The 13737-nt window shown below is 53.7% G+C and overlaps 1 protein-coding gene across 1 annotated transcript; it reads right to left on the bottom strand.

Moving 5' to 3' along the window:
- Nucleotides 1-10995: 10995 nt before the first annotated feature.
- On the bottom strand, nt 10996-11928 carry LOC131560202 (olfactory receptor 14J1-like). Its single transcript, XM_058808870.1, has one exon. It carries the CDS (start codon nt 11926-11928, stop codon nt 10996-10998), a length of 933 nt encoding a protein of 310 aa, XP_058664853.1.
- Between the last annotated feature and the right edge of the window lie 1809 nt (nt 11929-13737).

Here is a 13737-nt window from a genome sequence, read left to right as displayed (position 1 = left end):
CCAGGGGACAGGGGTGCCATGGTGATGGCTGTGAGGTCACTGCCCCAGCAGCAGCCTGGCTGCCCTCAGCAGACATTCTGGCCAGAAGCGTTGTGAGGGCACCCAGCACCTCAGAGAACCCACAATGCAGGAATTCTGTCACTGGAGATGAGAGGGTTTCACTGGGCAAGGCTACACAAATCTCCTGCTCTTGGACAATTCCTGGGATGGGGAATCCACTTCTCTGGAAAAACAGCTGCAGTTTTCTGCCACTTCATTAATTGTAAAATATTTCCTCCTCCTAACAAATGTTAATTTGTCCCCATTCAGTTTAAAGATACTGACCCATTTTCTGTCACTGTAGGATTTAGGAGAAAATAACTTCGAATGCTATTTTTCCCTTTTCACAGACCTTGGAGAGGACTCAAAAATCTCCCAGAATGGGGTTTGGAGGCCTCATCACAAAACACCAGGCAGAGTCTGTGGCCTCTGTTGTCAGTGGTGTAGAGACTGAGGACTGAAAGGGAATAGCCTGGGAGGGATGGATGGGTGGTTTCAGAGAGGCTGGAGCTTTTCTTCATAGTAGGAATAAGCCTGAAGAAGACCTAATAGCACCAAGTGGAGCTTGGGAGGTCCAGACTGAACACCAGGAGAAGGGAATTTCCCTGTCAGGGCAGGGCTGTGGTGCAGCAGGTCCCCAGCAGGAGCCGGGAGCAGCCCCAGGCTCTGTGTGGGCAGGCAGGGGCAGGCAGGAGGCAGAGCTGTCAGCAAAGGAAGGGCCCAGCCACGTGGGACAGCCGGGGATGCCGACAGCCTGCAGGGACAGAGGTGCAGGTTTCCTTAACAGCAGAAACACCTTTCCCTTGCTTGTCCCCAGCTGTCATCACTGCCACCAGTGTTCTGCTCTACCTGGAACCTGGGGACATTTTCTCAGTCCTGTCCCTCAGATGGATCTATTTAAAGTATGAGAAACTTCAGTGTTTCACCCTCTTTTTGAGTCCCTGAGAAGGTTTTTTGAGCACACTGTAAGGGACTGAGTCTGATGCAAAGAGCAGCAAAGCCCCAGAGGGTGATTAAAGTCCCTGTGCTGTGTCTGTGCTGCTGAGCTGGGCCGGGCTCCTGGCCCAGAGGCAGCTCCTGGCAAGGGCAGCGCTGCGGAGAGACAGCTCTGGCCAGGAGCAGCTCCTGTGCACAGCCCAGCAGGGCTGGGGCACTGCCAGGGCCCCTCAGGGACACCAGCAGGGCACAGACAGAACACACAGGGGCTCAGCACTGGCAGGGGCTGTGGGATGGCCCTGAGGGGGCTGTGTCACAGCAGCACCTCTGGGGCTGTGTCACAGAGGCACAGAGCAGCTGGGATGTCAGCAAGGGGCTGTGTGACAGCACAGAGTGGGCTGTGTGAGGTCACAGATTGGGCTGTGACATCACAGAGTTTGTTGTGTGAGGTCACTGAGCAGCTACAGCGTCATAGAGGGGACTTTGTGACATCACAGAGCAGGCTGTGAGATCATGGCGTGGCTGTATGGCATCATAGAGCAGACTGTGAGGTCAGAGTATGTGCTGTGACCTTACAGAGTGTCAGTATGACATCACAGAGAGGGTTTTGTGACATCACTGAGGGGGTTGTTACATCACAGAGCTGGCTGTGACATCATAGAGTAGGGTGTGAGGCCATAGAGCAGATCCTGACATCACAGAAGGTGGCTCTGTGACATCAGGGAGTGGGCTGTGACAACACTGGGTAGCTGTGTAACATCATAGAGCAGGCTGTGACATCACAGGAGAGATTGTGAAATCATAGAGTGACTTTCTGACATCACAGAGACTTCTGTGCCCTCACAGAGCAGCTGTATCACATCATAGCGTGGCGTCTCAGAGTTGGCTCTGGGACACCACAGGGGCAGTGTGATATCACAGGGGCAGTGTGACATCATAGAGGCAGCTGTGTGACATCACAGGGGCTGTGTGAGGTCACTGGGGAGGTCACTCTGCCCCAGCCCCCCTCACAGCTCCCCCCAGGGCAGTCCAACCCTGCTCGTGCACAGCGGGGTCCCCTGTCCCCCCGGGTCCCCCCTCCCCCAGCTCCGCAGCCTCCCCCAGAGGATGTTCCATGAGATCGACCCCAGAGCCTGACATGGGGACAGGGGGCCGGGGCCCTGGGGGTGGCACAGGGGGACAGGGACCCCCCGGCAGCATCCCTGTGTCCCCCAGGGCCAGAGCCTGGGCCAGGGCTCCTTCACCCTGCTGCCAACGAGGCCTTGAGAGCGCTGAAAAAATCCCCAGCAAGGGAGCAGCAAAAACCAGACTGAATATTACGGGACAGCAGCACAAAGTTCCTTGGCAAGAGTCACTCTGCTCCTGACTGGACACTTCAGGCACAACAAGGAAACAAAGCAACAACAAAACCAAACAGAATCCAGGCAATCAAACCAGAAATTAACCGAGAAATATCCCTCTGTGTGTGTGATACAAGTGAGGGTAAGGATAAAAGGAATACGGCCCAAAGGCTTAACAGGCCTCAAACTTAACAGGACTTCCACCTTAAATGTGACCGATACCTTAAACATCAAAGTTTAGCAAAACAACAGCATTTAACACTATTTAACCGAACTTATAACCTATGACTTAGCAATTTAACAGAGGAATAACACTTAACAATATTTAACTTAACCAATAACTTAAATAAAATGGAACAATTTAGCAAAAGAACAACTCTTAACAGCATTTAATTTAGCTTAGACCTTGTGACTTAACCTTTCTTGCTGATATCTGGATATCTGACTGACTCAGCTATCCAAGGCACTCAGACGGCTCAGAGAGCAGCATTTCTGCCACATTTCCCCAGCACAGGCACTCCGGTGTGCACACAGACACAAAGAGTCAGTGCAAGGCACCCGGGAGCAATTCCCCTGAGGGCAGGCAATGCTCACTGCTGATGCTTTGGCATCTCCCCAGCAAAGGGCAAAGGGTTGAGTCTGGAGGAGTGGGGGGATCGGCCCAGGCTCCGTCGTTGTTCAGGATCCCTGAGTGCAGCAAATGGGAGAGTTCCCAGCTGGGAGAGGCCCCACTCAGAGGGAGTGGCTGGCCCAGGAGAGCTCCGAGGGCTCCTTTTGGAGTGCTGTTTGCAGGGCCCAAGAGAGGGACTGCAGTCCCAGCAATGGTTCATCCTGGCCACACTTGGCATCAGCAGCTTTCTTTGGCAGTGTGAGAACAGGGATGTTGTGCTACGGAGAGAACAAAACCAGTTCCCAGGGCTGCTGCTAAAGGAACCAGGAGCTGTTTGGGCAGCAGCAGTGCCTGGTGCAGACAGTGTTTGTGATGAGCTGCAGAGGAGCTGAGCCCAAAGGCTGTTGGCCAAGGCCGAGGCCCAAGGAGCATTTCTCAGCTGGCAGGGCGGCCTTAGAAGGGGAGGACGGAATGCAGCAGCACAGGGCCATGGAACCAAGGGACCATTGTGACACTGTGGGGCCCTGTGACACCAAGGGACGATTGTGACACTGTGTGCCCTGTGAGACCAAGGGACCATTGTGACAGTGTCCGCCCTGTGAGACCAAGGGACCATTGTGACACTCTGGGGCATCATGGAATCATGGAGACCAGTGTGACATTGTGGGGCTTCATGGAACCAAGGGGACCGTACTAACACTGTGTGCTTCCATGTAAGGTAGGGAACATTGTGACCCTGAGAGCCCCCATCAAACCAAGGACCATTGTGACACTGAGAAGCCTCATGGAACCTAAAGGAGAGACCATTAGGACACTTCACAGCCTCATGGAACCAAGGGGCCATTGTTACACTGTAGGGCACCATGGCACAAAGGACACCATTGTGATACTGAGGAGACTCATGGAATCACGGACAACATTGTGACACTATGAGGCCTCAGGGAATAAGCAAAGCATTGTGACACTGTGAGGCCTCATGAGGCCTCATTGTGACCCTGGGGCTCCCTACAGAACCAAGAGGACCATTGTGATACTCTGGGGCCTTGTGAAACCAAGAGTTCATTGTGACACTGCAAGGCTGCATGGAACCAAAGCTCCAGGGTGACACAGGGCCCCTCTGTCACAATGGTCCATTGTGACACTGTGGAGCCAATGGAGACCATTGTGACAACGCAAAGCCCCAGGGTGCAAGGTCCATTGTGGCATTGCAGGATCATGGAATAGCGGAGTTACGTGATATTGTGGGGCCTGGGGAACCACGGAGACCATTGTGACACATCAAGGTTTCATGGAATCATTGGGATCATTGTGACACTGTTGGACCCGTTGAACCAAGGGTCTGTTGTGACACTGTAGGTCTTCTTGTAATTAACAGGCCATTGTGACACTGTGGGGTCCCATAAAACTAGGAGAACATAGAACAGGTCTGGCTTCACCACAAGTCTGGCTGACTGGTCCAGCTTTCCTTGGCACATTGAGAGTCTCCTCATCTGCTGTTGAAACACTGGGGCTCCGTGCTTTTCTTCCCATGGAGAATAACTGGATTTGTCCTCCAGGCCCCCATGGCCAGAATTGGGATTTCACCTCCAAAAATTCCATATTTCCAGGGATTGTTCCAATAGGAAGATTTCCAGGACAAGTCTGGCTGGCAATGGTTTCACAAGGGTCACCTTTCATCTGTCCCCAAAAAACTGGCGAAGGCTCTGTGCTTTCCTTCCTATGGGAAAGAACTGTCCTTCTAGTCCAGGTGCCCATGGCCAAGATTGTTGTAGGGATATCACCTACAACATTCCCTGTTGTGAGAGACTGGAGGAGATTGCTGGCTCAAAACATTTTCTTGGGAGGGGGGTCACAGGGGAGGAAGGACGAGGTCCAGCCTTGACCTGCTCTGTAAGCCCAGCACTGCCCTGCCCTGGAACACCAGCCCCTCCCTGGCCTGGAACCCCAATCCCCCCAGAGCCTCTATCCCAGCCCAGGAGTTTCTGTCAGTCCCTGGCACAGCACATGCAATGCTCCACAGCCACCTCTGCAGCCCCCAGCCCAGCTCCTGAGGGACCAAATGACCCCAAGTCCCACCTGGGGGAAGGGCCCAGGAAGACAAAAGGGTATTTAAGGCTGACCACAAGGCAAGCACACATCTTGACCCTACCTCCTCCTGGAATTTCCATCTGAACAGTGTTGGAATCCAGGAGTTTGTAGTTCTGTGTGTACTCCTATGTATCTTTTTTGTCTTTCTCTCTTTATAATACCCTCTTGCAAATTTTGATTAACATTACATTGAACAGTCTTGTAGTTTGTGAAGTTGAATGGGCCAAGGTAATGCTTTCAGAAGTGTTTTTTGTTGATTGGATGTTGTAATAAACCTTTGCCAAAGTTTTTCTGCTTTTCTAAAGTTTGCAATAAAGACTGTTTAGTTGTTTTGAGCTCCTAAGAATTTCTTGTTGGCATTTCTCTGGTACATCCAACTAAGAGTACAGAAACAACTGTAATTCCTTTTAAATGTCTCATTGAGGGAGTTTTTTGGGGAATGGCAGTAAGGGCTTGTCTGTCCTGCTTGGCACAGCCCAGGCAGGGCTTTCCTAGCCACATTCCACACTCCATTTTCCAGCTGGAGCCGCTGCTGCCTCTGAGTTGTGCTGCCCCAGCCCCAGGGACGCTCTCCTTGTCTGCCCATTCCCCCACGGTCTCTGGGCAGGGATGGCCTCAGCGGGGGCTGCTGACATCCTCAGCACCTTGGAGGCTGCTGCTGAATTTTCCTGCTGCACAGGCTTGTTCAGCATTCAGCTCTTCAGTGCAGGAATTCAGTGTCCAAGGGCTCATTGACATTCAGAACACCTTAACAAGCCAAGCCTCAGGGGAAAATTCGATTTAATGTTCAAATCATTTGCGGTTAATTTGACAGATTTCAGTAGTGTGTTCAAAGTGAATGCATTATATTTAAAAATACAGTGAGAAAATATTTTTTTCATCCTGTATAGCATTTTTTCCTGTTCACAAATTGATATGTGCAATCTCCAATTGTCACTGAATCCAAGTACCTCCTCATGCAGTTTGAATGGATATGAAAATCAAGACCCTCCATGGCTGACAATCAATCAGACTCTGTCCCTATCCCCACTCCACCATTTCCCCATCCAAGCCCTGGCACTCAGAGCAGCCTTGTGCAAATCTGAGCTCCCTCCAGCCCAGGCTGCACCTGCAGCTTTCAGCTCCTTGGCTCCAACTCCCACCTGCTTTCCTTGGAGAAGGAGCTGTCCAAGACAGAGGGATGTTCATTTCTTGTCAGCCAACAAAGTCAGGGGAAGGTACAGCTCCATCAAAGGCAAAAGTCATTTCTCTGCTGGATATTAAATCTACTTTCCACAGCTGACAGTCTCAGAGCAATGGAAAACACCTTCTGTGCCCAGCACAGATCCCAATGTTTCCCCAAACCCTCCCTGCCCCGATTCTGCCCAGATTTGTTCTTTGCACACGAGTCACAGGCTGAAGTCAGGAGCTCCCTCCATGCCCAGAGGAAGGAAAAGAGAGAAAGGGGATGATGAGGTCTCCTGTGCAGAGCCAAGGTCCATGTGCAGCCCCTGCAGTGGGAACCACAACTCATCATGTTTGTGTCCTTTGGGCTCAGGGACTGGTGACACTCAGAGGCACGGAAAGGTTTCTTGCCAACAGACACAATTTGTACATTTGAACAGTTTAATAACCATCACAGCTCTTCCCTTAGCTCTCTGTGTTGTCCCAGCAGCATCTGACATGTGCCCCGTCCCCCAGGGATTTCTGTACATGAACAGTTTTAGACAAAGACATAAGGTAATTCTGTGATAGATAAAAACACAATTAAAAGGATATTTATTATATATTTATTTGAACTTCAGAAATATTGGGCAATTTTTTCCAGCTCAAACTATGAAGCCAGCCAGTTGAGAGGCACTTGAATGACCAGAGAGCATCTAGAGGAGGAAATCAGAGAGCAGTAGAAGTACATAGATCCACCTGCTGTAATAGAAGAGATGTCCTTAGATATTGCCATTTCAACAGAGGAGCTGAAAACACCTGAAGGAAAAGGGAAAAGAAGTAATAAACAGAATATTGGTGACACCAGTAGAAGGGAAGATCAGTATTTCTCCTCCTGCCATCAGTACACTTCCAGGAAATTCCTGTTCCTGGTGGGAAAATTGTGCCATTTCTTAAAAGTACTGAAATGACCCAGATAATAAAGATTTGTTTGTATATGATGAAACTAACAGGTATTAAAACCTGTGCCCCTTTCCTGGCAGACTTATGCTGTGTGTCCATGAACAGGCAGTGCCACTCGTACCCTGAGGTGCCCAGCTGGGATTGGATCTCTCCAAGAGCAACTGAGGGAGAGCAGAGCACCTTGCAAGCTGCAGGTCCATGACAGCTTCACAGGGCTCCTGTCCCATCAACATCTGCTCTGCTCCCATCTGAAACAGGGCCCAGCATGGTGTCGGGATCATCAGAGAGCTGAGGTGTGTGCTGGAATTCAATGCCCTCCCCATTCCGCAGCAGCTCTGCATTTCCCTCCTGCAACCTTGGTCTCCAGCACAGCCATGGAGGCTCTTTGGGCTCTGGACTGTTGCTGCAGCCCCCAAGGGCAGCTGAGCTCTGCCTTTGGCACAGTCAGGCCTGGCCAGCACAGGCCATGCTCAGCAATTGCCTGTGTGTGCCTGGCCTTGCTGTCAGCCCCAGAGCACCTGCGTGGCCCCTTTGTGGCCCTGTGCTGGCCCAGCCATGGCGGCCCAACCCCTGTGCAGGCCCAGCCCAGGCCAGGAGCATTGCGGCTGGGAACGGCCCCTGTGCTGTGGTGCCCACAGCAGCCTTGGGGCTCTGTGCCCTGTGGCCTCCCTGCTGGGCAGCCTCTGCCAGCTCCTGCAGAGCCTGGGGCACCTGTGGGGCTGCACAGACAGCCCTGCCCTGGGCTCTGCCGGCCCCTGGGCCAGCAGAGAGGCAGCCAGGGCTGGCCATGGCTGGGAACAGGCCCTGAGCCCCGCAGGAGGATGGAGCTGGGCCACAGCCAAGCTTAGCCCAGGCCAAAGCTGGGCTCAGCAGCCAGGGCTGCCAAGGCCTGGGCACAGAGGCTGGCGCTGACAAATGTCCTGGGCCCCCTCCCTGCTCTGTCCATGCCACCAAGGGCACAGAGCAGCCTCCTCTGTGGGCCACTTGACTGTTTGCAATGCCTTGCACAGGTGCTGGCCCTGCCCCACAAGGCCTGGCCTGAGTCCTGCCCCTGCACGCTCAGCCAGGCTGAGATGGACACTGATGGTTTCTGGGCCAGGCTCTCTGAGCCCAGCCCAGCTCCCTGCAAGCTCTGCCAGCTGCCCTGAGCTCTGGGCAGCACCAAGGGCCTCTCCCCAGCCCAGCCCAGCCGGCTCTGGCCCCACAGCTCTGCTCAGGCCAGGCTGCTCTGGGCACTGCCCCACGGCCTCAGCCCCTGGCAAGGGCACAGCAGCAGCTGCAGCTGCCACAGGACTCAGCCCCAGCCATGGGGGAAGGTGCTTGGCCAAGGCCAAAGGAGGCTCCCTGGCTGCCCTGCTCCCCTCGGGCTGAGGTGCTGAGAGCTCTGCAGCCCCTGCTGCCATCCCATCTGCCCAGGGCAGCACAAGAGCCTCGGCCTTGGGGCCCTCAAGAGCTGCTCTTGCTCCAGGCCCAGGGCCCATCCCAGAGTTGGGGCAGCCACAAAGCTGTGCCAAATTCTATTCATTGCTGCTCTGATGGGGATGCATCCTCAGCCATTTGGAGGTTGCTGATGAATTTTACTACTCCAGAGGCCTCTTCGTTCTGGATCTCCTCAGTTCAGGAATTCAGTGACAAAAACTGATAAGTATTTGCTCAAACGAACTGAACAAGGAAAGCTCTTGGGAATAATTTAGATTTTCAATTTTTCTGTGGTGTACACATTTCTAAAATATATTCAAAGTTTATCTGCTATCTTAAAAAATAAAATCAGAGAGAAATGTTTTTTCCTCTTTCCTTTTCCTCTTTATAGGTTCATATCTACAATTTACAATTGATATTGACCCCCAGCACCTTCTAATGCAGTCTGGACAGAGATGAAAATAAAGATCCTTCATGGCTGCTGACAACCAATCCTACTTTGTTCCTACCTCCTCCCCACCATTTCCCTCATTAAAGCCCTGGGACACGTATGGATGAGAAACGGTGTGGCCAGCAGGAGCAGAGCACCCAATTTTCCTCTGTGCTTGGCACTGGTTGGGCAGCACCTCGAGTGCTCTTTGCAGTTCTGGGGCCCCCAATTTAGGAAGGACATCGAGGGGCTGGAGCGTGTCCAGAGAAGGTCAGCAAGACTTCGGAGGGGTCTGGAACACAGGTCCTGGGAGGAGTGGCTGAGGGAGCTGGGGTTGTTTATCCTGGAGAAAAGGAGGCTCAGGGGAGACAAGGTGGTGTCAGGGCACAGGTTGGACTGGATGATCTCCAAGGACTTTTCCAATCTTGCTGATTCTGGGATTCTCTGAAAGCACCCTTGGAACAGTTGCAGGATGAGCCCTGGGCCTCCTCTTGAGGACCTCCAGCAGCCCAGGTCCCTCAGCTTCTCCTGCCAGCCTCAAAACCCATCCTGTCAGCTCTGCAGAGCCTCTGCAACTCCTCCTCACTGCCCAGAACAGGGAGCCCCAGAGCCAGACACAGCAGCCCAGATGTGCCCCCCTGGCCTGGGGTGCCTCTGGCAAGGGAGCAGCACCAGGCACTGCAGGAGCCTGCAGACAATTCCTGCAGCACCTGTAGGATGATCCTGCTGCCCAAGGAATGCTCCCATGGGGCCAAGTCAGGAACTGCAATGGGGAGTGGGGCCAGAGAGGAAAGAGCAAACAGGGATGGGCTGTTTGCAGGAGAGGAAGCAGGCATGGGTAATAGGAAGAAATTTGTAACAGGAAGAGTAAAGAAAGCAAAGGTGAAGCAAAGGAAATGCTCAGGGCAGTTTGGGGGTGGCTGCCAGGTAGCCCTGGCTCTGACCAACAGCGTCTGCAGTGGCACAGGAAACTCCCAGCTGATGGGAACAAACTTTCTGGCTGACTGCAGACGCCAGGACAAAGCTGAGTGCTTTCCCTGGTGTCCCCCAGCCCTTGCTGGCCTCAGGGCCTGATGGCATTTGTGCTCCCTCAGGTTCATGTCCCCACAGCAACAGCTTGGGGGTGCTCCCACCTGCTCTGTGCAATGCAAACGGGGGCTATTGAGGCAGTGCTGCCATGTCTGTGCCTGCAAGGATGGGGCACCTGTGTGAGCTGGGGGAATGGCCAGGGCTGCAGAGGGGGGACCTTATTGGCAGCTCCCTGAGGACACTCTGGGACACTGCCCTGGGCTGTGCAGCACACAATGGGGATGGATCAGCCCCTGCTCTGCTGCTCCTTCCCCTCTCCCCCAGGGCCCTTGCAGAGCCCCAGCCATGCTGTTTGCCCCCAGCCTGCCCACAGCCAGCCTGGGGCTGCTCACGGGGGTTTTCTGTGCTGAGCATTGGCCTGGCTGTGTTCTTGAGAGAGTCTGGGCAAGGAGCCTGGAGCCCCCAGGGCCTGGCCTGAGGCATCAGCGCTCCCCCAGCAGTGCCCATGGCCTGTCCCTGCTGCAGCTCCGGCACTGCCACCCCCAGGGCTGTGCCCAGCCCTGAGAGCACTCAGGCCCTACAGCAACACCAGGGCCTTCAGGGCAGTGGGGCAGGGCCACGGCAGCAGCACTGGCAACACCAAGTGCTGCTGCTGCTGGGCACAGATGCTAGGCCAGCACTGCTCTGCCCCCAGCTCTGCACACAGACATTGCTGCTAAAGCTGCAGAGAAGGCAACAAAAGGGCATCTCTGCAGAAAACTCTCCTGGGAGATCCTTTAGTTCATTTAAAGGCACCAAGAGCATAGCCCCCCATTGACACAGTCTGTGGCCACAGGGAAGGTGGAGAGAAACAAAATGCGAAATGGCAGAAAGAATGACACGTCTTTGTGGATAGTATGAAAAAAATAAAGCAAAGAAAACAAACTTCCACACTGAAGCCAATAAGAAGTATCAAAGATGATTTCATTAGAAGTGATTTGCAGAAATGGGCCATCAGTTTAATGTTCCTGAAAGCATCCAGTCATCAGTCTCCACACTGCAGCCTTGAGCTCCTGGTTCCTCAGGCTGTAGATGAGGGGGTTCAGGGCAGGAGGCACCACTGAGTACAGAACTGATAGGGCCAGATCCAGGGATGGGGAGGACATGGAGGGGGGCTTCAGGTAGGCAACTGCTACAGTGATGACCAACAGAGAGACCACAGCCAGGTGAGGGAGGCAGGTGGAAAAGGCTTTGTGCCGTCCCTGCTCAGAGGGGATCCTCAGCACAGCCCTGAAGATCTGCACATAGGAAAAAACAATGAACACAAAACAGCCAAATACCAAACAAACACTAACTGCAACGACCCCGAGTTCCCTGAGATATGATATAGAGCAGGACAGCTTGAGGATCTGAGGGATTTCACAGAAGAACTGATCCAAGGCATTGCCATTGCACAGGGGCAGGGAAAATGTGTTGGCTGTGTGCAGCAGTGAATAGAGAAAGGCAGTGGCCCAGGCAGCTGCTGCCATGTGGGCACAAGCTCTGCTGCCCAGGAGGGTCCCGTAGTGCAGGGGTTTGCAGATGGACACATAGCGGTCGTAGCACATGATGGTCAGGAGGGAAAACTCTGCCGAGATGAAATATCCAAAAAAAAAGACCTGTGCAGCACATCCTGTGTAAGAGATGGTCCTGGTGTTCCAGAGGGAATTGTGCACGGCTTTAGGGACAGTGGTGCAGATGAATCCCAGGTCGCTGAGGGCCAGGTTGAGCAGGAAGAAGAACATGGGCGTGTGCAAGTGGTGGCCGCAGGCTACGGCACTGATGATGAGGCCGTTGCCCAGGAGGGCAGCCAGGGAGATGCCCAGCAAGAGGCAGAAGTGCAGGAGCTGCAGCTGCCGCGTGTCTGCCAGTGCCAGCAGGAAGTAGTGGCTGATGGAGCTGTTGTTGGACATTTGCTGGGGCTGCACATGGGAACCTGTTCATGGATAAAGGACAGTGACAAGTCAGGAGAGGCTGCTTTGAGCCAAATCTGGGCCATTTCCTGCAGACTGTCTGTCCTGGTTTAGGGCAAATTTGTTAGAGAATCTGCAAAGGAGGGCCCCTCCAGAAAGCAAACCCACACAGCCCCTCAGCTGGTTCAGGAAGATTTCCTCGGAGAGAAGTGGAAAGAACCTGTTTATTTGACTGGCACAGCACCCCTCAGCACACAAAATGCACAATACCAGATGACACTGCTCTGAGAAAGATGACAAAATCAGAAAGTCTCTTCCAGGGGTGGTTGCTCTGTTCTCAGTCCCTCCAGTGCTGGGGCAGCTGCTGCATCCAAACGGTGCAAACCCTCGGTGTTCCCAGGTCCCAGTCTGGAGCAGGTTCGAGATGGTCACAGAAACAGGAGAGGAGAAACAGTCCAGGAAGGAATTTGGACTGTTTAGCTAAACTAGCTAATAAGCAGAGGCCAAAGCAGAGCAGAAGCGAGAGCAGAAACGAGAGCAAGCAAAGCAGCAAGCCGAAAGCAAGAAGCGAAAACAGCCCTATATACTGCCCGTTTCTGTGTCCCTGATAAGAGAAACCCAAACAAAACTTTCACTCTTCAGAGATGGTCTTAAAGGCACAGAACATATGAATGGGGTACAAGCATCATAACGTCACCCCAGGACACTGTCCCACTGGGACTCACCCACCCTTGTTCCTGCTCTGGGAAATCCTTCACCCGGGTCCCTGCCTGAGCTCCAGTTGTGCTGGCTGAGTGTGCCAGGAGCAGCCATGTCTGTGCATGGGGGCCCTCAAGGAGCCATCCCTGCCCTACTGCCCTAGGTTTGTGGCCATGTGGCAGAGGGACAAGGCTGGATATTCAGGATTTGTCAGGGGAATCACTCAGAATGAAGACAGGCTTGGTAGCATCTGCACTCCTAGTTTTTTAGGACATGGGTGGCAGGAGCTGGTTTAAGGAATTGTTTTCCTACCCACACATCATTTCTGGCTCTCTGAGGTCAGAAATCCCCGGCATTCCTGCTGCACTCAGAGTTTGCCACTGAGAGACGAGAGAGGCAAAGGATTCCCTGTGGCTGAGGGAAGATGCGGGGCTGGATGGGCTTGTTCCAAACTGCCCTGGCTTTGCACCTTTGGCTGCAATCAGAGCACAATCACACTCCCGGATCACCCTGGGATAAACCTGACCCTGCCCAGAGCAGAGGGATCCCTGAATGTCTCACCCTCTCTAAAGGTGTCTGGGCAAGGTCTCAGCACCTCCTTGTGCCAAGGACACTCACGGCTCCCTTGGCAAACCCAACAGCATTTCCTCAGCTGTGGCAGCTCTGCCCTTCCCCGTGGGACATTCAGGGAACTCCCAGAGGCTCTGGCACAGATTTGCACCCAGGAGGGCAGCTCAGAGCTTGGAAGGACACAGCAAGGAGATCCCCAGCTGTGCCCATAATGGGATCTCAGGGAGCGGGCTCAGGTCATTCCCCTTTCCCATGGACTGCTTTGCCCACAGCCCCACAGGTGCCAGGGAAGCTTGGACACCCCACTCCCATGGACAGCCCTGCCTTGCAGGAATGCCAAGGGCAGTGCCTGACTCAGCTGCTGCAAATGCCAGAGCCTCCCTGAGAATGGCAGATAATAGTGACAATATCAGGGCAGGGCAGAACCAAGAGATGTTGTGGTGCTGTGCCTGAGAGGGCAGGGCAGAGACAGCCAGGCACTCAGGACACTGTTCCTCTGCCCAGCTGTGTCCAGCACCTCCCACACACCAACAGTGCCCT

This window comes from Ammospiza caudacuta, chromosome 7 (assembly GCF_027887145.1).
Source record: "Ammospiza caudacuta isolate bAmmCau1 chromosome 7, bAmmCau1.pri, whole genome shotgun sequence".
Classification (NCBI taxonomy): Eukaryota; Metazoa; Chordata; class Aves; order Passeriformes; family Passerellidae; genus Ammospiza; species Ammospiza caudacuta.
Note: the sequence above shows the minus strand (reverse complement) of the source record. Positions and strands in the feature narration are given on the sequence as shown.

Excerpts from the sequence above, each read along its gene's own strand:
- LOC131560202 (XM_058808870.1), bottom strand. The coding sequence starts at position 11,928 with ATGTCCAACAACAGCTCCATCAGCCACTACTTCCTGCTGGCACTGGCA.